The sequence below is a fragment of the Sceloporus undulatus genome, chromosome 8 (genome assembly GCF_019175285.1).
Source record: "Sceloporus undulatus isolate JIND9_A2432 ecotype Alabama chromosome 8, SceUnd_v1.1, whole genome shotgun sequence".
NCBI lineage: Eukaryota > Metazoa > Chordata > Lepidosauria > Squamata > Phrynosomatidae > Sceloporus > Sceloporus undulatus.
In genome coordinates this window covers 36,192,991-36,216,646 of record NC_056529.1, presented here as the reverse complement: position 1 = coordinate 36,216,646, position 23,656 = coordinate 36,192,991, and the positions used below count along the sequence as shown (strand labels likewise).

General features: G+C 38.8%; 1 protein-coding gene across 2 annotated transcripts in view; it reads left to right on the top strand.

Annotated features, from left to right (window-relative positions):
* Window positions 1-23,656, top strand: part of SMG1 (SMG1 nonsense mediated mRNA decay associated PI3K related kinase) — a 100,149-nt gene extending 76,493 nt beyond the window's left edge. Inside the window, exons 43-62 of one of the 2 annotated variants that reach the window (XM_042480747.1) lie at window positions 663-911; window positions 1,149-1,367; window positions 3,224-3,414; window positions 3,840-4,012; window positions 5,941-6,220; window positions 6,506-6,778; window positions 6,924-7,158; window positions 8,960-9,183; window positions 10,152-10,302; window positions 10,388-10,577; window positions 11,264-11,733; window positions 12,623-12,760; window positions 14,779-14,931; window positions 15,493-15,672; window positions 16,496-16,723; window positions 18,395-18,606; window positions 18,907-19,013; window positions 19,326-19,502; window positions 19,600-19,706; window positions 21,170-23,656. In XM_042480747.1, the coding sequence (XP_042336681.1) occupies window positions 663-911; window positions 1,149-1,367; window positions 3,224-3,414; window positions 3,840-4,012; window positions 5,941-6,220; window positions 6,506-6,778; window positions 6,924-7,158; window positions 8,960-9,183; window positions 10,152-10,302; window positions 10,388-10,577; window positions 11,264-11,733; window positions 12,623-12,760; window positions 14,779-14,931; window positions 15,493-15,672; window positions 16,496-16,723; window positions 18,395-18,606; window positions 18,907-19,013; window positions 19,326-19,502; window positions 19,600-19,706; window positions 21,170-21,247 (4,035 nt within the window). In that variant the 3' untranslated portion in view covers window positions 21,248-23,656. Of the gene's footprint in view, window positions 1-662; window positions 912-1,148; window positions 1,368-3,223; window positions 3,415-3,839; window positions 4,013-5,940; window positions 6,221-6,505; window positions 6,779-6,923; window positions 7,159-8,959; window positions 9,184-10,151; window positions 10,303-10,387; window positions 10,578-11,263; window positions 11,734-12,622; window positions 12,761-14,778; window positions 14,932-15,492; window positions 15,673-16,495; window positions 16,724-18,394; window positions 18,607-18,906; window positions 19,014-19,322; window positions 19,503-19,599; window positions 19,707-21,169 lie in introns of both variants that reach the window. The other variant, XM_042480746.1, reaches the window with a different exon arrangement.

Below are 23,656 nucleotides of genomic sequence, written 5' to 3'. Positions count from 1 at the left end.
ACTGAAAAGAATTTTGGGCTTTGTGACTCCTGCAGTGTTTTGGCATGTAGGGAATAACCCAACGTTGTGGACTGCTTATCTGATCATTCCAAGAATCTTTGGCCCGTTACAGACCGCCCAAGAGGGGCGGTCTCGGGCCGCTGCCGGTTGCAGCGCGGAGGAGTCGCAGCAACCAAACCACGCGACTCCTCTGCGCTGCAAAAAAGGCAACCCGGAAGAGACGCCGCAAGTGCCAACGCATGCACTTGCGGCGTCTCTTCCGGGGCGCGACGTCAGGACGCTGCGCATCCGCGACGTCAAAATGGCAGCACCCATCTGTATAGGGCGCTGCCATTTTGACGCACTCATTACGCGCAAGGGGCAAGGCGCGTCAGGAAGCACCGCCCCTCGCGCGTAATCACGGCGCGGCGGCGACGCTTCTTGGGCCCGTCTGTAACACGCCTTTAATACTTAAAATGGTGCTGGGGAAATATGGCAAAAAAGGCCCCCTGCCTCCTAGAGGGCATTTGGACATCTTTTGTCTGAGGGGCATATGTGTTACAGGGACTCGGCACACTTGTTGACATTATTGCTTTTTAAGCAAGGTTTTAGAGTTAGATTGCATTTTTCTTAAGTAGTAGAAAACCAGATTTATAAACATGGAACATTTTTCTTCTCCCAAGTCTTATGCAAGATCCACTGCAGTTATGTCCATGGTTGGCTACATAATTGGTCTTGGAGACAGACATCTGGATAATGTTCTCATAGATATGACTACTGGAGAAGTTGTTCACATAGATTATAACGTTTGCTTTGAAAAAGGGAAGAGCCTTCGAGTGCCAGAGAAAGTCCCTTTCCGAATGACACAAAATATTGAAACAGCATTTGGAGTAACAGGAGTTGAAGGAGTTTTCAGACTTTCTTGTGAGCAGGTAGGTAATGTGACACTGACTGTTGCAAATCTGAATGCCTGTGAGCTTTACTTACTAGCAGAGGATTTTTAGAAGTAAAGGTAACTTGTAAATATACTTGCTAGGGAGATCTACTTGGTCCCAGTGTTGAATGTCTTCAGACACTGGACAAAGTATTTAAAAAACACTTATAAGCGTTGATCAAGGTTTGTTTACAGTAAGTATATAATTTGAGCAATAAACCTGTTTTACAAACAGGTTCTACACATTATGAGGCGAGGGCGAGAAACCCTTCTGACATTACTTGAAGCTTTTGTTTATGACCCACTTGTGGACTGGACCGCAGGAGGGGAAGCCGGATTTGCTGGAGCTGTATACGGTGGAGGTGGGCAGCAAGCTGAAAATAAGCAAAGCAAGCGAGAGATGGAAAGAGACATCACACGCAGCCTTTTCTCTTCCAGAGTAGCTGAAATAAAGGTATATTCACTCTCTTTCAGAATGTTTATGTTCAGCTATCTTAAATTGGTTATTTATTGTGAGAGTAATATTTAATTTTTGTTGACATTAGTCATTTAAATAACTTAAATTGTAACATTTCAAACTTTTATTTCTGTCAATATTGTATTTTTAAATTTTGTTCTTGAGATATACAGAAATACAGGCATTTAAATTATGTTTATTGCTGTTAAAATACATGCCATCTTCCAGAGGGCATGGAGACATAAACTACTGGGGACAATAGCCTCCATGATATAGGATTATTTGGGCCAATGATTCAAGAACTTAAAAGCAGGCAGAAAAAAACAAGAAAACAGCTAGTGAGAATGACCCAGATCTCTACAGAATATGGGAAATAAGATGAATGTGTACTCAGAAAGCCAAGTATGATTTAATAGGCATCACTAAAACCTGGTGGGATGATTTTCATTATTGGAATGTAGTAACAGAAGAATATAACCTATTCCAAAGAAATGAGCAAACAGGAAAGGAGAAGCATTATATATCAGGAATTTGTACACCTGGGAGAAGATCCATGACTTACAGCATAGAAAACAGGTTGAGAGCCTGGTTAAAAATTAAAGTGTTGAGGGCAAAGAAAAAACAGTGCCTTCATTGTGCGTATCTACTATAGGGCCCACAGCCAAACTGAAGATTTGGATTATGTCTTCCTAAAACAAATAACCGAAAAGGAAAGTTATACTAGTTATGGGAGACTTTCAACCAACCTGATATTTGTTAGAAGTGAAACTTGACCAAGAATGTAACAAATACTTCACTAGCTCTGTAGGCAGTTTCATTCTGCTGAAGATGGAGGAGGCAACAAAGAGGATCAGCTATTTTGGATTGAACTTAAAAGATGAACTGATCAATAGGGTGGAATTCATGAGATCCATGGGCGAGAGTGACTGTGACTTCTGGGATTTTGAAATAGGGAAGAAAAGGCAAGCCAAAGGTAGTCAGACATGCACTGTTGGCTCAGGGCTGTGGCATCCCCAGTTGAGTCTAACCATCTAGCTTGTGGTCTTTCTCTCTTTCCACAGCACTCTAAGAATACCTAGCTATTCTAAATGAATTCAGGTTTCCAGAGCAGATAAACCATATCCAAGAGTATAGAATCTTAGAATCATTGAGTTGGAAGAGACCGCAAGGGCCATCCAGTCCAACCCCATTCTGCCATGCAGGAAATCACAATCAAAGCATCCCCGACAGATGGCCATCCAGCCTCTGTTTAAAGACCTCTAAGGAAGGAGACTCCTCCACACTGCAAGGAAGGAGTGTGTTCCACTGTCAAACAGCTCTTACTGTCAGGAAATTCCTCCTAATGTTGAGGTGGAATCTCTTTTCCTGGAGCTTGCATCCATTGTTCCGGGTCTTTTTCTCTGGAGCAGCAGAAACAAGCTTGCTCCCTCCTCAGTATGACACTCCTTCAAGTATTTAAACAGGGCTGTCATATCACCTCTTCACCTTTTCTTCTCCAGACTAAACATCCCCAGCTCCCTAAAGTCTCTCTGTCATCATTCTCCCAAAGAAAGTGCGGGGGGGGGGGAGGCATCTTCCAGAAGACAAGAAAAGGAGGAGCTGGTCTGAGCTCCCATAAAAAGACTGTAGAAAGAAGCTTCTTAATCAGAGGCTGTGTTAAATGAAGAATGCTTATAGATGGCCCTTGTGGCCCCTTCCAATTCCAAGATTCTGTGATTCTGTGTCATTAAAACGGTTTATTCATTCTTAAATACAGTATATGCTCAGTAAATATTAAAAAGAGATGGCAACTGCACCTTTTTATTTTAATAATGCTGAGTTTAGTTTACTTATAATGTAATAATTGTTTACAGGTCAACTGGTTTAAGAACAGAGATGAAATGATGGCCATACTTCCTAAACTGGATAGCAGTTTAGGGGAATATTTAAATTTGCAAGAGCAGTTGACGGATGTTGAGAAATTGCAAGGCAAATTATTAGAAGAAAGTGACTATCTGGAAGGAGCAGAAGGAGTGGATCATCCTTCTCACACACTGCAGCACAGGTATAATCATTTTTGCTTTTTATTATTTTATCCTGGTGAATATCAGAATGATTTATTGACAAACTGTTTTGAATCCTAAAGAAGTTAAGGGGCTGTACAGATGGGCAGCATGCATTAGATTGCAGTTGTGTTATCCTTTGTCAATATGTTTGTTTGTTTGTAATATTATTCCCAGTGGTTTACAAAAATTAAATTACTATGTATGAAATATGCTGATATAAGCATAGCTAAAAATCTAACATCAGAAAACTTCAGATAGAGAAGTATATTAAACATTGCGGGTGGATCATAGTACATTTTCAATCTGGAATACTTTGTTTCAAAGTGCAGTCTTCTTCATATATCAAGCAAGGTACTGAAATGAGTAAAATAAAAGTTGAATAAATACAACTGAATAAAAGTAAAGTTATTTCCTTTTAATGCAGGTATTCTGAACATACTCAGCTGCAATCTCAGCAAAGAGCCATACAGGAAGCAATCCAGGTGAAACTGAATGAATTTGAGCAATGGATATCTCATTATCAAGCTGCTTTCAGTAATTTGGAAGCTACTCAGCTTGCAAGTCTACTACAGGAAATCAGTACACAAATGGATCTAGGTATGAAATAAACCCTTTTGAAACTTGGCTTAATATGTGCCTGAGGGAGGTGGTGGTATCAGGACAGGATTAAAAGGAGTAATTTATTGAATCCTTTAATGGTTTGGTGCTTTTTTCCATGTGATTTTGTATCATTTGGAGCTTGGACTTAGGTTTGGGCCATGATTTCAATATATTGGCCAAGATGCTTCTCCTTAAAGACTAAGGACATTATCACACCAGTGTGTTTTGTTGCAACATTCACACTGTTAAAGAAAATAAAAACATACCCATATGGAAACAATCACTATCACACCTTCTCTACAATAGCACTTTGGTGATGTATGGTCCCACTGTCAGTCTTGTACACTGCTTTGTTGAACCCACCTTCCTACTTGTGTCTGCCCCACACAGTGCACACTGTTTATTTTGATTTTCAAAAATATTTGGCCACAATTGCTCCATTATGGCGAAACAGATTTTATAAATACATACATACATACATACCAGGGAATGGAATAAAAGCAATCTTGTTCCTATCTACCATGAAGATTAAAAAGGTAACAGTGGTTTAGACCATAGTCGCAATTTGGAAGATCAGGGTTGTATCCTGGACAGTCCCAGTGAAGAGGTGATGATTTAGTCCCTAAAAAAGGGTAAATCACAGCATTGAAAAAAGGAAGGCACCAGTTGGAGGAAGAATGTTGCTTTGTCAAGATCTATGGTTGAGAATAACGAGAGATCGGTGGGTAAATCAAATAGTGACACCAGGATACAAGAGCTTATTTGACAGAAAGCTGAAAAGCAGATACCTTCCTTTACCAGTGGCAAAATATGTAATCAAATGAGAGATAGTGATGGCCAAGAGACATCATCTGTTGGAATTAGGGGTGATAGAAGAAATCCCAATAGCCCATCGGAGTTTATTCTGTTTTCTTTACTGTGCCAAAAAGCAGTGGGATTCATCATCCTGTTTTGAATCTCAGATATCTGAATGTTTTCGTGAGATACATGAGATTCAAAACGGAGATGCTGTCAACAATTAAAGACAATCTGCGAATAGGGGACCTGATAGTGTTCATGGATTTAGGTTCTATAATCAAGGAAACCATTACCAATTCAGGGCACTACCATTCAGCCTGGCATCAGTACAAAGGGTGTTTACAAAGGTTCTTATTCCCTTGATGGTGTTTCTAAGACAAAAAGCGATACAACTCTATCTGTATCTCCACAACATCATGTTGAAGGCAAATTCCAAACAAAATTTCAGAGTTTTACCGTTAACAGTACAGACATTTGTAAAATATGGATTCATAGTAAATTATGAGAAAAGTTATTTAATACTAACAACTTTGCTGATACATTTAGGGGCATAGATAGATAGCAAATTGGATTGTTTGCTTCTATCAAAAGACAAGAAAGTCAAATTAAAGCAGGAAATAGTACAGGTGATTTCTGCAAGTACAGTAGATGTGATGGTGTACTGGCTAGAGAGTAACAAGGCTGTTGATCTCAACAGCACAGTTGGTTCCATGGGGAATGTATATCATTTGGAAGGTTACAATTACAAAGACTCCTAATTCTGCACCAGGCAGCAATTGGGAACAGGGACCATTACAGTTGGCCCTTGTTATCTGCTGGGGTTTGAGTCCAGGATCCTCCATTGATACTAAAATGTGTGGATGCTCAAGTCCCTGCTGCCGGAACATTTTCAGAATCTTTAAGCCAGTATAGCTACTGGGGGTTATCCCAGAAGTAACTTTTACACTTTCTGAACCTACCTTTATCACTTGGTGTTATGCCAGTGTCTATGGAATGCAATGCACATTTCCTTACTGCGTTCAGGTGATGATAGTACTGTGGTACGCTCTGGTCTAGTAGATCAGGTTCTAAAAAAAATTGCTGTATCAGATATTAACTTTCTATTTCCTTAATGGTTCATTTCAAAGGTCCTCCAAGTTATGTACCTGCAACAACCTTCCTTCAGAATGCTGGCCAGGCTCACTTAATCAGTCAATGTGAGCAGCTTGAGGGGGAGGTTGGCGCATTGCTTCAGCAGAGACGATCAGTACTACGTGGGTGTCTTGAACAGCTGCACAACTATGCTACTGTTGCTCTTCAGTACCCTAAAACAGTATTTCAGAAGCACCGTGTTGAGCAGTGGAAAACCTGGATGGAAGAACTCATTGTTAACATGACAATAGAACACTGTCAGGATGTCTACCGGAAGTAAGTTATTCACTGAAATAACCAAAAGAGAGAACTAAAATGCATAGTTCAGTTTCTGCATAAAATAAATCCGTACGGGATAATATTCTAATATAATTTTATTCTAGTAGCAATGAAAGATTTTTGTCTTTATTTTTTCTGTTTCAAATTTGACTGAATTCTTTATATTCTCTTTCTGCTGTATCCTTTGTATGTTCCAACAGAACTGAACATAGGGCAGATGCCTTAGCAAGGACTTAAATTACAGAAAAGATTATAATGTTTTGCAACTTTACCATTACTCAGGTATGAAATTCAGTATGCTCCACAACCACCTCCAGCTGCATGCCAGTTCATAACTAGTACTGAAATGACTTTACAGCGATATGCAGCAGATATAAACACCAGGCTTATCCGACAAGTGGAACGGCTGAAGCAAGAAGCGGTCACTGTTCCAGTGTGTGAGGAGCAGTTAAAAGAAATCGAGCGTTGCATTAAGGTCTTCCTTCATGAAAATGGAGAAGAGGGTTCACTAAGCTTAGCAAGTGTTATCATTTCTGCTCTGTGTACACTTACCAGGTAAGAGACTTCTTAAAACTTTTACAGAGTCAGTTAATTGTTTCTAATTTGCATCGTAAAGTGCAGTACTGGATCTAAGCCAAATATCTGAAGTGCATTAATTGGAACATAAATTTTGTATTAATTAACACATTTCTTCATTTAGGCGAAATCTGATGATGGAAGGTGCTGCTTCTAGTGCTGGAGAACAACTGGTAGATCTGACTTCAAGAGATGGAGCCTGGTTCTTGGAGGAGCTGTGTAGTATGAGTGGGAATGTTACATGTCTTGTGCAGTTACTGAAACAATGTCACCTGGTCCCACAGGATTTAGATATTCCTAACCCAGCGGAAGCATCAGAAGCAATTCATCTAGCTAATGGAGTTTACATCTCACTTCAGGTGAAATATGTCTTCAGTGTGTGTTTTTAAAAGCTCTTGTGTATGTACAAACCCTCCTTGTGATGTGATGATATAGAATACTGAACCCACTGAGATATTAGTTCTTTTTATCACAAGATTATAGCAAATGGATGGTCCCCCCCTCACCCTTCCCTTCTCCTTTTGTGTCGTGTCTTTTAGATTGTAAGCCTGAGGGCAGGGAACCGTCTATTATCCCCGTTCGGATTCCCAGCAATTGGGCAGTATATAAATAAATCCTATAGTAATAAATACAAATAAGATTTCTAAACCTGTGACTGAAAACAGTGAGAACTTACAAGACTAAATATGCATAGGCCTGCACTGTAAGGGTTTCATGTTTTCACAACTGCCAGTAAAGATACAGTGGTACCTCGGGATACGAAATACCCAGGTTACGAAATTTCCGGGATACGAAAAAATCCCATTGGAAATAATTGTTTCGGGTTACGAAAAAAAATTTTGGTGCTTTTCGGCGCTTTTTCGCACGAAACGCGGCTTTTCCCCATTAGCGCCTATGGCAATTCGGCTTACGAAGGCTTTTCGGGTTACGAAAGCGGCCGCGGAACGAATTAATTTCGTAACCCGAGGGAGCAGTGTACCTTACTCTGAGAGTATGCAGTGTGAAATATTTTGATTGTATTCATTTTATTCCATACTCAAAATAATGTAATAGTTCCTGTATTCACTTGTGATTTCAAAAGGAATTTATTGCCTGTAGTGTGCATGCATTCTGCTGAAAAATCCAATGCAGATATGATACCTGTGTGTGTGTGAGAGAGAAAAATTAGTCAAGCATGCCCCTAAGAGGCATGCTTGGTCATTTATTTAATTATTTTTACGATTAATCATTTAAAGGTAATTTTGCTCTCCCCCATTAGGCTCCTTTTCACATCACTTCTGGTTTTAAAAAGGGAATGAGAGTAGTTCATCCAGGTCCTTTGGTGGATTCCCATCCCCATTCCTTCCTTTTCTTGTGGATTTCCTGTTCATGTGGTTGGTTGAAATGGAGAGACACCTAATGCGTTCTTCTGGACTGTGTTTTCTTTTAGTTTTTCTAAGGAACATTCCAGTACTTACTTAAGGGGAAGATATAAATTTACTTAGCAACACACCAGTTCCTCCACAGATTGGGTTCACCTTTGACATTTATGGTTGTGAGATTTCTACCCAGAATAATGTGAATCTGAATCTGGACAACAGACTGCCACCCTCCCCTGCCATCACCTTTTGAAAACACACAACCCAGGCTCTTCTAATAGTTTTTATTGCTGGAAAGAATATCAGCTGCCAGTATATCTACATAAAACAACATTTTTAAAATCATCTTTTCATCTTCAGAAAATCATGCAAATTATTGCAGGAATTGGGTTTTTTCCCCTAGGTGTTAAATTTCATACCTGCAAGGGCTTCATTGCTGTTTTAAACATAATGCTATTTATTATATTTTGGTTTCAGATTTAAAGTGTGTTTGTAAACACTTCTAGGAACATTCCTGAATGGCAGGATATAAATCATTTAAATAAACAAAACAGACATAATTATATGGAAATAGCCTATCTATGGCATTGTACATTGGTTCTGTACCTGATAAAACAACACTTTTTAAAAATCTCAGTTAAAGTGAGGAGGCCTTCAATGCACCATGTTTCCTTTGGTACCTTTTTACTAATCATCAGCTTACTATCCTTTGAAAAGTCATAATGGCAGCATGATAGCAAAGAAAATCCTGTCTATTTTCTCTTTTGATGCTTATATGTATGTTTGTTTATTCTTCTATTAGGAACTGAATTCAAATTTCCGTCAAATCATATTTCCAGAAGCTCTTAGATGCTTAATGAAAGGAGAATACACTTTGGAAAGCATGCTTAATGAAATGGATAGCCTCATTGAACAAATTACAGATGTTCCTTTACAAACTCTGGTTGAGTCTCTTCAAGCTTACTTAAGAAATGCAGCCATGGGACTTGAAGAAGATGTGCATACTCATTATATTGATATTGCAAGGTAAATAATCAGCAAGGATTTTTTCATTTTGCCTTTATCTCACTGTGCCTAAATCAATGAAGTTTTCCCCTTTGATGCAGGTTTTATGTGGCAGTTTCATGTAGTTTTTAAAGGCAGAGTTTCATGTAGACTTTAAAAGGTAGAGTGGACAAGATTACCCTTTGAGACTCCATAATCAAAAGACCATGGGTTCAAAGCAGCAGTTGCAGCCAATGGACACAAATATAGTGCCAGTCACTGATACAGTGGAAAACAAAAATTACTAATCTCACACATTAACTGGGAAGCACTGTTTCAGATCATCAAGGAGGTTATCTACAAGAATAATTGGCTTCCATTGATCTGAGAGAAGCATATGTTAATGCTCCAGTTCATCCAGATTAGCAAAAATCCTTAAGGTTTTATTTTCTCAATTTACTTTTCCAGTTTAATCCTCTTCTGTTTGAGTTAGCTTGCTCCCCCAGAATTTTTACAAAGCTCATGGTGTTCCTGGTAACTTGTCTCAAGTTTTAAGTCCTTAGGGATCTACTTAGTTCTCTGTCATTGTCTAGAGTCAGATGCTCAGTAAATTGAACCAGTGTATTTGAAACCATACTCCTGATTGATTTAAAGACACTCAATCTTTTCCTGTCTAAGGGGCTGGTCTATTTCAGGGCTCTCATAGACTTTCAGATAAGCCAAGCCCCCTGTGTACAGAAATTATATTTGATGTGTCAGTGAAGACAGTCTTGTTCCACAAGAGGATGGTGAACCTGATGTCCTTGGTCCACCTCCTGTGGTGGATGATACAGATCCTACCTTGGACCCATTTCCCATCTTGCCCCTTTCTTTGACTTCTGCTTCCTTTTCAGACTTAAATAGGAGTCACTAACATGTCTGAATGGCTTTGTCTCTGAAGGCCTGTATGTCTTCAGTATATGAAGGCCACAGTGTACCAGTCTAAGTACCCTTCCCTCTTATTTCTTTAGGTTGCTTCATGCCCAGTATGGTGAATTGATTCAACCAAGAAATGGCTCAGTTGATGAAACACCCAAAATGTCAGCAGGCCAAATGCTATTAGTAGCATTTGATGGAATGTTTGCTCAAGTGGAAACAGCATTTGGATTATTAGTTGAAAAGGTATAGACTTGCTACTAAAATGGACTTTGTAAAACAAGATATGTAAAAGGCAAGCAAGCTCATTTTTTGTTTAATTTTTATTCAGCTTAACAAGATGGAGATACCTGTTGCATGGCGCAAGATTGACATAATCAGAGAAGCTCGCAGCACCCAAGTTAACTTTTTTGATGATGATAACAATAGACAAGTTCTAGAAGAGATTTTCTTTTTGAAAAGGCTGCAGACGATAAAGGAATTTTTCAGACTCTGTGGTACTTTCTCCAAAACTCTTTCAGGTAAAAACATAAAATGATCCTATTTTCTTCACTATTTTTTTTCCAAGTATTATTTCACACCCTGGGCCTTTGTCTAAAAGGCAAGTACAATTCCTTAGCAGTTCTGTGTGAAATAATGAAGACATAAGTTCAGAGAGTCTTCAAACTCTATCTTTAGACAGAAACCATCAATTGCAGGAAATTCATTCTATGATTGCACATACCTCCTTTCCTGATTCCCCCCCCCCAAAAAAAATCTTAGGATTTCCATAACTTATTATTGAACTACATATACAAATTATATTGACTTTCTGTTATGCAATTTTGAAAAGAATAGAACTTGGTCATTACAGTCATTGTGTGAGAATTTCAAAGCTTAGACATGCAGATCCCAGGTCCCGATAAAGTCCATGTATCTGAGGAAGTAGACCAAGGGCCAGTATAGACCAGCATAATAACACCTGGTTTCCCAGTGGTATCTGTTCATCTATTTCCACTTTTACATGTTTTTGAACTGCTAGGTTGGCAGAAGCTGGGACCAGTGACAGTAAAATAGTTTTTATGCTAATTGACGTGACCCATTTGCCTTTCACAGAATACCACATTCTGTTATATTCCCAGTGTGTTCTAGATTTTTAGATGAAATCAATATTTATGAGGATTTTAGATACCTGCTCTAATTCTGTGTAATCCTTTCTCTCTCTAAGGTATTAGTTCAGCTGAAGATCAAAACACTGTGAATGGACCAGTGCCTATGGTCAATGTGAAAACTTTGTATCGGAACTGTTGCTTTAATGAAGATCAAATGGCCAAACCAATTAAAGCTTTCACAGCTGATTTTGTCCGACAGCTTTTAATTGGCCTTCCAAATCAGGCTTTGGGGCTTACACTGTGCAGTTTCATTAGTGCTTTAGGTGTTGATATAATTGCTCAAGTAGAGGCAAAGGATTTTGGGGCCGAAAGCAAAGTATCAGTGGATGACCTGTGTAAAAAAGCAGTAGAACACAACATCCATATTGGCAAATACTCACAGTTAGTTATGAACAGAGCAACTGTGTTGGCCAGTTCATATGATACTGCATGGAAGAAGCACGACCTGGTGCGGAGGCTTGAGACCAGTATTTCTTCTTGTAAGACAAGCCTTCAGAGAGTGCAACTGCACATTGCTATGTTCCAGGTAGGTCAGCAGTTCATTCCAACATAATTCCTATAGATATTGGAAAGCACCATAACTGTTTCGAGGCATACATAATGAACTTTAGTACAGTATTCAGTTATATATATCTTTACACTTCAGGATCTTATCTAGTTCCTTCATAATTGCCCTTCCAAGTCCTAGTCTTGTTCTGGTTTCTTGACTGCAGTCTCTATTCTGCTTATTTATTGAGCTAAAGTGTGGAAAATCTTGAACTATTTCATTGTCTACTTTAAAGTTACGTAAATCATCTTTGGTCATTATTTTTGGCCAGTCTGAACAGGGCCTTAGTGGCCATCACCTCTGCCAGGAGAACTTCCAGGCTGGGAGCCTTAACAGTTAGCATAGGATATTCTTTTGAAATGGGTTTGATCAACACTAGATCCCAATTTCCTACCTAAATTCAATTGTATTTTTCATCGCACACTCTTTATGTCCTTGACATCCTTCTGTCCTTGCCCTTCTAAGTGGCTTTGGCCATTTAGCTGCATATTAGGGGGGGCTATAAAGATTTATATTTGTTGAACCATTTCATTCAGGTTCTTCAAGGTCTTGTTTCTTTTATTTCTTCACACCTATCTGGGAAGAAAAGTCAAAACTGTTTCCCTGGCCCGCTGGCTCAAGGCCGGTATTTTTATAAATGAAACTTTGCATCTTGTCATTGCTCATTCAGTCAGATCAGCATCCATTGGTACAGCTTTTAACTAAAGTCCCTAGCATTGCCTAAGTTGTGACAGGAGATAACCAAGCCCAAGATATCTCTATCGACATTCAGGAATGGGCTTTGTCAGTAAATATTCAACATGCCAGTTTGTTCATTTAGAGCATATTATCATAACTTTTTACTACATTTCTGTTTTGGTTTCAAAAGTGGCAGCATGAAGATCTCCTCATTAATCGTCCACAAACCATGACAGTCACTCCTCCACCTCGCTCTGCAATTTTAGCCAGTATGAAAAAGAAACTTCACACACTTGGCCAGATTGAAGCTTCAATTACAGCAGTTCAGGTAACAATTTTCACTGTTCCATAGAGGATTGACCAGTGAGCATTACTGGAAAAAAATGTGGCAAGAAAATAGTATAATTAAATCTTGAAGAGATTGAGTGCATAATCACTGAATAAAGTAGTTTATGAGAACCTATGCAGGCAAATGTTGTCCCCATCTTTAAAAGGGGGGGGGGAGATCCCAACAATTATCACCTAAATCAGACATCAATACCAGGAAAGATTCTAGAGCAGCTCATTAAACAGAGAATATGAATAATCACACAAAGTCAATATGGGTTTCTGAGAAACAAGTCATGCCAGCCTAAACTGCTCTTTCTCTCTCTTTGATAAAATTACCAGCTTGGTAGAAGAGAATGCTGTGGATATAGCAGATCTTGATTTCAGTAAGGCCTTTGACAAGGTCCCCTATGCGATTCTTCCAAACAGGCTGGTAAAACCTGGGCTACACAATGCAGCCTTTTGGTATATTTGTAATTGGTTGACCGGCTGAACCCAAAGGGTGCTCAGCAATGGCTCCTCTTCATCTTAGAGAGAAAGGATTAGTGGGATGTAACAAGGTTCTGTCCTTTATTAATAATTATTTATTAATGATTTGGATGACAGAATAGAGGGCATGCGTTTTCAAATTCGCAAATTATGCCAAATTGGGAGGATTACCTAATACCCCAGAGACAGGACAAAAATCAAAATGATCTTAATAGATTAGAAAGCTGGGCCAAAACTAACAAACTGAATTTCAGCAGGGAGAAAATGTATGGTACTGCACTTAGGCAGAAAAATGAAATGCATAGATATAGGATGGGGGACTCTTGTCTTAACAACATCTAGGAGTCGTAGTAGACCACAAGTTGAACATGAGACTACAGTGTGATGCAGCAGCTTAAAAAGGCTGATGTGATTCAAGGCTGCATCAATAGAAGTATAGTGTCTAAAAGATCAAGGGATGTAATAGTACCACTCTATTCAACTTCGATCAGGCCTTACCTGAAATACAGTGTCCAGTTCTGGGCACCCCAGTTCAAAAAGGATATTGACAAGCTGGAGTGTGTTCAGAGGAGGGTGACTAAAACGGTGAAGGGTTTGGAAACCATGCCCTTTGAGGAGCAACTTAGGGAGCTGGGTATGTTTAGCTTGGAGAAGAAATGGTTTAGAGGTGATATGATCACCCAGTTTAAAAATTTGAAGGGCTGCCATATTGAGGATGGAGCAAGCTTATTTTCTGCTGCCCCAGAGAATAGAACGTAGAGCGATAGATTCAAACTACAGGAAAAGAGATTCTACATTAGAAAGTACGTCCTGACAGTAAGAGCTGTTAGTGGAACGCACTCCCTCAGAGTGTGGTGAAGTCTTCTTTGGAGGTTTTTAAACAGAGGTTGGATGGATATCTGTTGGGTGTGCTTTGATTATGTGCTCCTTCATTGCAGGGGGTGGGACTGGATGGTGGTCCCTTCCAACGCTATGATTCTATGAACTTCAGAATGATCAGAGGTTCAGACTACTTTTCTTGGACATTGATTTTTTCAAAGGGTGCAGACCGGCCATTACGACGCGTGACCTGACTCTGCCCCCATGGTGGTGTGATGCCATGTGCTGCACCACACGGCACATGGCCACTTTTTGTGCCATGGAAAGGCCGACCAGGGTCGTGATGTGCGGTTGCCGCGGTCCCAATCAGGCAAAAGTGGAAGCAGCTGCAGGCAGCCCCTTAGGGGCAGTCTGGACAGCCCCAAAGTCTCCAAATTTAAAAGTTTACGTATCTAGCATTTTTGTGGGCTCAGCCCTGCATTTTTCAATTTGTAACATGTACTGCATACTAGCACAAACTGCTGCCTGTGACTGTTTTGAAACGGAGTCTCTGTTTTCCTAAATACTGGATGCTTTTCAGAATGCAGTGAGATGCCCTGCCAATTTCTAGTAAACTGCCACTGATATCATAGTCCTAAAATCAGTTCTGCATTGGTATAAAAAATGGTAGGATTTAATGCTTTTCAATTTCATACTCTTCCGCCAACTCAGGAAAAACTGGCAGCACTTGAGGCAAGTATTGAGCAACGTTTGAAATGGGCAGGAGGGGCTAATCCAGCCTTAGCACCAGTTCTTCAAGATTTTGATGCCACAATAGCTGAAAGAAGAAATCTTGTCCTTAAAGAAAGTCAAAGAGCCAACCAGGTATTATCAGTTATATTTGAGTTGATTTTCAGTAACATATTCTTTCAGTAAGAGAGAAATTGGGTATTTAGCATTTTCCCCCAAATACGTAGTAGCAAGTTATAGGCCATACCTGTGCAGCTCTTGTGGATGTTCATTTTATAGTTTTTGTGGGTTTTTCGGGCTATGTGGCCATGTTCTAGAAGAGTTTATTCCTGATGTTTCACCAGCATCTGTGGCTTCATTTACATGCCACCTTTCTTGTGCCACTTTTTTGTGCTATTTACATGCCACTTTGTGATCCTTAAATAATGTATTTGTAAGGACTATATCTGCAGCATATCTTTGTATACAGGGTTCAAGCAGTGTCAATGACCCCTTGAGAGCTACTGTCACTCAGAATAGATTGACAAATAGTTTGATGTGGTATAAGATAGTTTCTTGTAATTTAGGACGTACTTTATGTCCAAATGTTCTACATTTGATAGTTTACAGTGCATTTCCCCCCCAAAATAGATGTAACTTAATATTAACTTTTATGTGTGATTGGCAGAATTTTTTTCACCCTCCTTTCTTTTGCAGGTTACTTTCCTTTGTAGCAATATCATTCATTTTGAAAGCTTACGTACTAGAACAGCAGAAGCCTTAAACCTTGATGCTGCCTTGTTTGAACTTGTCAAACGTTGTCAACAAATGTGTTCATTTGCATCACAGTTTAACAGCTCAGTTTCTGAATTAGAACTTCATTTAATTCACAGAGTGGTAAGTAAAGGAGGGAGAGACAGAATATGATGCTTTTAAATATAAATGCTAAGCTGTTAGAATGGTGTCTTCAGTTTAACTTGCTGAGAAGGTGCAAAGAGAGTGCATGAGCATTCAAAAGAACAAAAAATGTGATATTATTATGCTTCAACTAAAGCATTTGGCTCAGTTTGGATATTGCATCAAGCTATGTTTTCAATAATTGCTTAGCATCCAAATCATGGTTTACACTTGCAAATGCATAATGAAACCCTAGTTTGTTGTTAACTTACATGTACAGTCCTTGATATTCTCATTTCTTAGCACTGTAGATTGAGGCTATGATTGACAGCTATGGTTTGTTAATTCAGACAATAAACTAACACAAAAGACACCATAGTTTGCAAATATAGTTCACATTAATTTGTGATTCATATGTTCTGATTGCAAAGCACATCTTGTCAAGTCAGCCTTTGTTACATGTCATAGTTAAGCTTCCTTTATAATCATGGTTTGTTGTGATGTCTGAATTATATCACTGCAAGTTACAGTAGCAACCAGTAGTTTAAAATGTCTGAAATTTGTTTCAGATTTATTTGGGCTTGGGGTATTTGTAATGTTTATATTATCTGACTTTAAATATATTTGTTGATTTTATTTACTGAAGAGATTAAGATGCCATATGCTGTTACATTAATAAGAACTCTATTTTAAAAGTTAGACTGAAGAGAAGTAACTTGCCAACAGTGACTGAGTTTGGTGGCTGAGTGAGGAGACTGAACTTGTCTTGCTTGTAGATGTGCATAACATTTGGACTGATACTTGAAAACTTTCTTCTGTCTAGGGCACCAATCTTGATCATCCAATTGGTAGTTCTGAGTGGCTTATCTCTGCTCACAAGCATCTGTCCCAGGACACATCTACTCAGAGGACTGTGCAAACAGAGAAAGAGCAGCAAATAGAAACTGTGTGTGAAACCATTCAGAATCTTGTTGATAATATTAAAAGTGTACTGACTGGACACAACAGACAACTTGGAGATGTCAAGCACCTACTGAAAGCCATGGCAAAGGTACTATCCAAAATTATTCATAGTCATGGAAATAGAGAGTTAAACACTTGATGTTAATGGTAGAATATCTAAAGTTATAAGGTTATAATAGTAACTTCACCCAAATGTTTTGTAATTCGATTGAACATTTTGAATTTTAAACTTCAAACATTGTATAACTACAAAGATCTGTGCACATAATGTTGAATCCCTTCATTTGCTGCACTAAGTAAAATGTGTCCATGTCTAGGTGTGTCAAACCTACCATAATAAAAGAACACCAGAGTTAATGCTTTGTTAATAGGTGAGAGTCTACCATGAAGCAATTTACTTGGTCTCAGGCAAAGGTTGTAAAAATATTGCCTGTACAGGTCAGTGATACTCAAAGTGGTGGTCTGTGTATTGGTGCCAGTCCCAAACAATCTACTGTCATTTCCTGCAGAGCCTCCAGAGAAGAAAGGAGCAATTGTACAGCTGGCCCTCCTTATCCACCAATTTTGCACCCACAGATGCAATTATCCATGGCTTGAAAATGTTTCTTTAAACATTCAAGAAAACAAATCTTGATTTTATGATTTTATAAGGAGTTTTACTACACCTTTGTGTAGTAAATGGGTCTTTAGCATCCATGGATTTTGGTATCCATGTGGGATCCTGGAACCAAACCCCAGCAGATACCAGCAGTCCATTGTAGTCAGTGGGCACAAATATGGTGCTGGTCGCTGGAACGTGTAAGGAGCAGAATTGTTGATCAAATCGAGTAGCCTATGAAGCATCTTGAAGAAATATTTGATACGACCTATGGATTAGTCAAAGGTAAAACGTAGGGGCACATAACAAAGGATGTAAAGGACAAAGCAAAGGAAAACAGTGCCAAAGAACGTACAGTATCCTGGCAGGCATAACTGTTTGTGCTCACCCTAAAGGCTTGGTGGATGAGGAGGGAACTATGATAAATGGTGGCTATGCGATGTTTGGGGAGGCAACCAGGTGTGGGCAGGGCTAAGAAAATATCAAATGCCAAATGTCAAAAAGGATGTAATGGCAAGTGTTCAGGTACAGTATTCATTCTTATTTAAAAAGAACCATCCTCTTCTCCGAGTAAAGTGATGAAAAGCAAGAGCTTGGTTCATCCTGGGAGAACCTAAAAGAAGCACCAGTCCCATCTTCTACTCCTCCTTTGTGAAAGGGCTATTGGCGCCACTGTTTTCCCACCCAGACATTCAAAAAGACCAGAAGCAGCTCCACAGCTGAGAGAGCTGAGCTGGTCGGTCCTTTTAAGGTTCTCCTGAAACAGTCTAAGCTCTAGCCTTTCAAGAGAAAGGGATGGTTCCGTGTGTGTGTGTGTGTGTGTGTGTGAGAAAGTACAGTACTTATATTGACCTGTGGAGCAGCCCAGGGTTTTTTGGTTGATTTTTTAACTAGAATTTCTAGACATATGTAAGGTTAAGCCAGGAATATTTGCCCATAAAGAGCCTTTCTAAAACAAAGATCCCAATAGTATGTGAAATGAGAAATGAATTCTTGTACTGAACATGAAGAGCTGAAGAATAGTGCACTGGTATGTTTGGGTGGGAGTGGGTGCGGGTGCTTTATTATATAAGCTCTGGTCTGGGAAAGGAATGTCCTGTTCACATAAGACTTGCTCTTTCACAGTCACTTCTGAAACATAATGAGTGTTCTTTATTACAGGATGAAGAAGCAGCTTTGGCTGATGGTGAAGATGTTCCGTATGAGAATAGTGTTAGACAGTTCTTAGGAGAATATAAGTTATGGCAAGACAATATTCAAACAGTTCTGTTTACATTAGTTCAGGCAATGGGTCAGGTCCGCAGTCAGGAACATATTGAAATGCTGCAAGAAATTACTCCAACACTGAAAGAACTGAGAACCCAGAGTCAAAGGTAGGCAGACATTTTTACTTATTTGCATATTTGACTAAAATGAACCTATACCTATTTTAATGCAATTATTCTAGTGAATAGAGTCACGGAAACTGACAGAGTCCTTAGTACCAATGAGAGGAAATTAATGTTAAAGAGTTTTGAGACATATTAGATACTGATGTGTGGTAACAGTCTTGACTACCTCCTCACTTCCTCCAGATGTACCAAATGTACATTTTGTATAACACTCTGATATAGAATTTTCTCTTGGCAACTTGAAGTGTATAAGTTTACTTATTAATTTTGTTAATTTCCTAGTATCTACAACAATCTCGTAAACTTTGCATCACCTTTAATCACGGATACACCAAATGAATGCTCAAGTCCAACATCTGCTGCTACATGTCAACCAACATTTGCTGCAGGTAAAATGTGGGCTACTGTAAACCTTTCAAAAAGGGGCAAGGGATCTACAGCTCCCAAAATACAGATAGTTACAATAGTTGGATGGGGTATTTTAGGAATTGTCATCTAAAAATTTTTCCATCTCTGTGGGGCCTTCCTATTATTCACCTCTGAATAGAAATAATATTTGCATCACTACCCATGCCCAAAAGGATTCTGAGTCATCATCGATTTAAGGCATTTAATCTGGATTCCACACATCCTTCTCCTATCTTGGTTCATTTTAATAGCATTTTTAATATTTCCCTATTTAAAATTTATGTTCATAGCAGTCCGTAGCAATACAGGGCAGAAAACTCAGCCGGAAGTCATGTCACAGAATACAAGAAAGCTAATCCAGAAAAACCTTGCACCGTCAGCAGATACTCCTCCAGGTGCAATTGCAGGAGCTGGAAAGAGTGTGGTGTCTAGCCCTAAAAAGGCCATCAGGGACCCTAAAACAGGAAAAGGTAAGTTGGAAAATAAAATAACCTAGAGCATTTTCAAAGACCAGAATTCATCTACATCAGATAGATTTAAACAACCTTTCCCCCCCCTTTTTTGAAGCTGTGCAAGAGCGGAATTCGTATGCAGTAAGTGTGTGGAAACGTGTCAAAGCCAAGTTAGAGGGCCGGGACTTGGATCCCAACAGAAGAATGTCTGTTGCTGAACAGGTAATTCCATGACTACCATCACACACGCTCTCTCTTTCTCTTCTCATATGTTCCCAAAGTAAAGTTTACTTCAGATAATCTCATAATTTCAATTTTGTATGGTGAACATTTTAAAAATATTATCTCATTTGGTACTGGCTGTTTCCTTAACTAGTGTATTCTTACAAACATCTTATTTCCTTGAATAATCTCCCAAGTGCCATAGAAAATATGATAGGCCAGCATGGTCCTGTTGCTTCCTTTCTGCTTTGATTTGCTTGTTCAAGCCATTTGATGGTGATAACCATATATAGGATCCAGATTTTATCTGTGTTGCCATTAAGTAAAATATTTACCTGCAAATTCTTTTATGTTTCTTAAAAGAATTTTGATTTCACCCCCATTTTAGGGAAATCCGTTAACCTGGTTTACACATAACAAAAAAGTGGTTTCTTAAGATAATTTAATCATCACATGCTTCTGCATCTAGAGAAGCCATGGAAAAATTACACATTAAACTTTTTTTTTGTTACCAGTGTATTTACATTGTCTTCAACTGGAAGCATTTTGGTTTTGCCAGTTTAAGAAGCAGACAAATAAACAAAAAATAAGTAGATAGAAGAAAGTGACTACATTAGTAAAACAGAGGGAATTATTTTGTCTCCACTATTGTCTCAGTAATGTCAAGCAGATATAATAAATACCCCATTTTCCTAAAAAATGGAAAAAGGAAACCAAGAACTGCAGTGGTCTTATTCTGTAAAAAATCTTCCTCTACCATCATTTTTAGAAATGATTTATGTGAAGTAAGTATGTGAACGCTTTGTCTTATTTATTCATCATTCTTAAAGAAAATATCCCACCATCCTTCCCCGCCTTCCCCCCCTTTTCTGGAAGTTGATATTTTCTCCATTGCTTCTGGTTTTTCGTAGTCCTTTCTATCTCTAACTTCATCTGAACTTCGCAAGTAGTTTGTTTAAACTAGTGTTATTCACAGTGATGGTCCCTGGCCAGTTCCTGGCAAGTTTTCAGGAAAGGAAGAAACAATTGCATCCAAAGGACACTGGAAAGCAATAACTGCAGTCTCTCACATTGGAAGTATCACTGGTTTAAACAAAAGTCAAAACTACTGGTTTAAGCAAAAAATTTAACAAGATAGAATATGATCCTGTTTCATTATCAAATAGTGCTTTGAAGTACACTTCTTATTAAATTCAGACACTGTGAGCTTGTTAATGTAAGAACAAAAAATAGCAGATTGCTAGGTTTAAACTTGGCCAACGTTGCATAGTTGAGTAGCTTATTCTGTGAATATTGCATGTAAAGATATGCAGGGTGAATTTTGGTTTGTCTGAAATTGTTTCTAATCCAGGCTTCTCATTTCGTACAGGCGTGCTATTCACCTTTCTGTTTAGGGTGGTCTTAAAAATTCTCTGCGTAAACAGAAGCTGAAGCTCTAACTTTTTAAAATTGCACTTTTGTAGGTTGACTATGTGATTAAGGAGGCAACTAATCTAGATAACTTGGCTCAGCTCTATGAAGGTTGGACAGCCTGGGTATGAACAGGAAGAGAAGAGGTCAATATGGTTCAGCGAGGTCAGACATCCAGCAGAATCAACTCGGCCTCAGGCATCCATAGCAGCACCACAGTCGGTGGTGATGCCTTTCTGGGGCTTAATGTGAGGAAACCTAGGCAATCTCGGTGCACTGGGAAAGTAAGTCCTGCAGAGTAGCTGCACTCAGGGATACGCTAAACACAATGGCCTGGCATCCCCCAGGGTCACAGGTGAAAGCTCACTGCCTGAACAACGCGGCTGTCTTTCTACTACAGAAGAACTGCAAACGTGTCGGGGTGGGGGGGGGGAATAGCTGCAGAAAGGAAACTGGGGATGCTCCAGAGACCGACGACCGCAGAGCGATTTGGAACTCAGTTCCACCTGAACCCTGTGAACAATCCAGGAACAAAAAATGAACACAAATAAGGGGGCCGTGAAGAAATTGCAGCGGAGGAAGATTTGAGAGATTGAGTTTCTTGAGTCGCTCTTGCCGCTCGGCAACAGCGCTGGTTGAGTTGACCAGTTTAGTGCAAATGTTTAAAACAAAACAAAAAATGAAAAATGCTACATGAGATGAACTTCAGATATGGACTGAAATGGAAAGAGCTCTATGTTGGAAGAACCCTCTGAGAAGAGAGAGCTTTTGTCTTAATTTTTTAAGTTCTTTCCCAACTTCTGATTTTTTTCTTGTAGCTTAGGTATATTTACAATATGTTTTAATTTCAGTCCTTGCGTTTCCACTGTTTAGTCAAATCGACAATTTTTTTTTTAGTTGCAAAATCATAATTTCAAAAGCACAGGGAATGCTGAACATTTAAGCAGTTACCTTTTGAGTTGTGATCAAATGCAAATTGGCTTTTGGTTTGTTTCAAAGTGATTTGTGTATGTGTGTGTGTGATTCTATCATGTACAGTTTCCCCAAATTCGCTGTGCATTTCAAGGTAAATCTTAACACGCATTTGGTTTAATGTGCACCTCCCTTTGCTTGCATTGTATCCTCATTTTTGTAAGTCCCAACTTTATCTTCCAAAAGCTCATTCTATTGTGATTTGCTGTAATTTCTTTTGTGAAACGTAGCTACTCCAGTGTAACGTTTATCTTTTACCAAAAAGGCCCCAAGATTACAGTATCTTAAGTGCATTGTTGATGACAGAAAAATCAATAAAGTGAAGTTCTAGTGGAGGTAGTTTTATGCTGTTTGATTGACTTCGAAATTTTGATTTATACTTGAAAATATATAGTGTTTCAGTTCAAGCTGGGGATTTAAAAACAAAATGTATAAAACTAAACATCTCTTTGGAGGTGTTTTTGTTTGGTTTAAGTGAAATATATGTATAAAGATATGTGCGAAGTTCATTTTCAATATGACTTCCTATAAGGTGGTGTTCAGTAATACATTCATGGTTTATCATATATTTTTACTGAATTTACCTTGCACTTTTGAATGGTGGATGTGAGACAAGTTGCTATTAAAATGGCACTTTAAACCAGTCGGTTTCCATATGTATTCAGTATTTTACTTGCTTGTCAATTAAAATGTTCAGTAACTTATGTGTCTGTTTTGGCTTTGCCATTGGAAAGAACAGACTGCTCCTAACTCATGCAAAATACAGCGATCACCTGTTGGAGTTGAGTCCCATTTGAACTCAAATTTTGAGGTTGAAACTGTGGTGTTAAGGGCCTCTCCCCCCAATAGTCATGCAGCATTGTACATTTGCTATATGAGCCAAAACAGGATTTCTATCATGTTCATTTGACTGTTTCTGAACATTTAAACCTCTTTTCAAATAATGAGGCATTCACCTTTAAGTAACTTTTAAGCCTGTTTCTTTAAGAGGAAGCTTAAGCCCCTTTGCTTAGAAGAATGCTATCAAATGCATATTGAGGCTTAGCACAAGGAACAGAAACTAGTTACTCCAGTTCTTTTCAATGTTGGAGGGGAAAACCTCTTGGCTTCCTCTGAGTAGCTCATAAAGGAGTGGTCACCAATCTTCCACACAGGCGTCAGTTATCCTTCATTTTATTGATCCTAAATGTGCGTGCACTGCCTATATATTTAGTTACACTTATGAGTAAATGCATTCCAGTCAAAACACCTTTTACTCCTTTGCCATTGGGTATGACAAGAATGAGAGTAGATTGCTTTTCACTGAAATTGAGATAAGCCTCATGGAATTGGTGACTGTACTTTCGTTTTTCCTTCTGTGTGAAACTTCCTCAGCGAACAACAGTCTGTATCCAATAATCCAAATCCAATCAGGATGAGATATCATTACCAGTTTTATTTCTTGGAAGTTGTGGATGGCGGCCATGGCTACTCCTGTGCTTCATGTATCATTATATTTTTATCCAAAAATGAAATGTGTATGGAGATGGGATTTTTACTGCATAATGTAATAAAGTTCAAAAAATCTA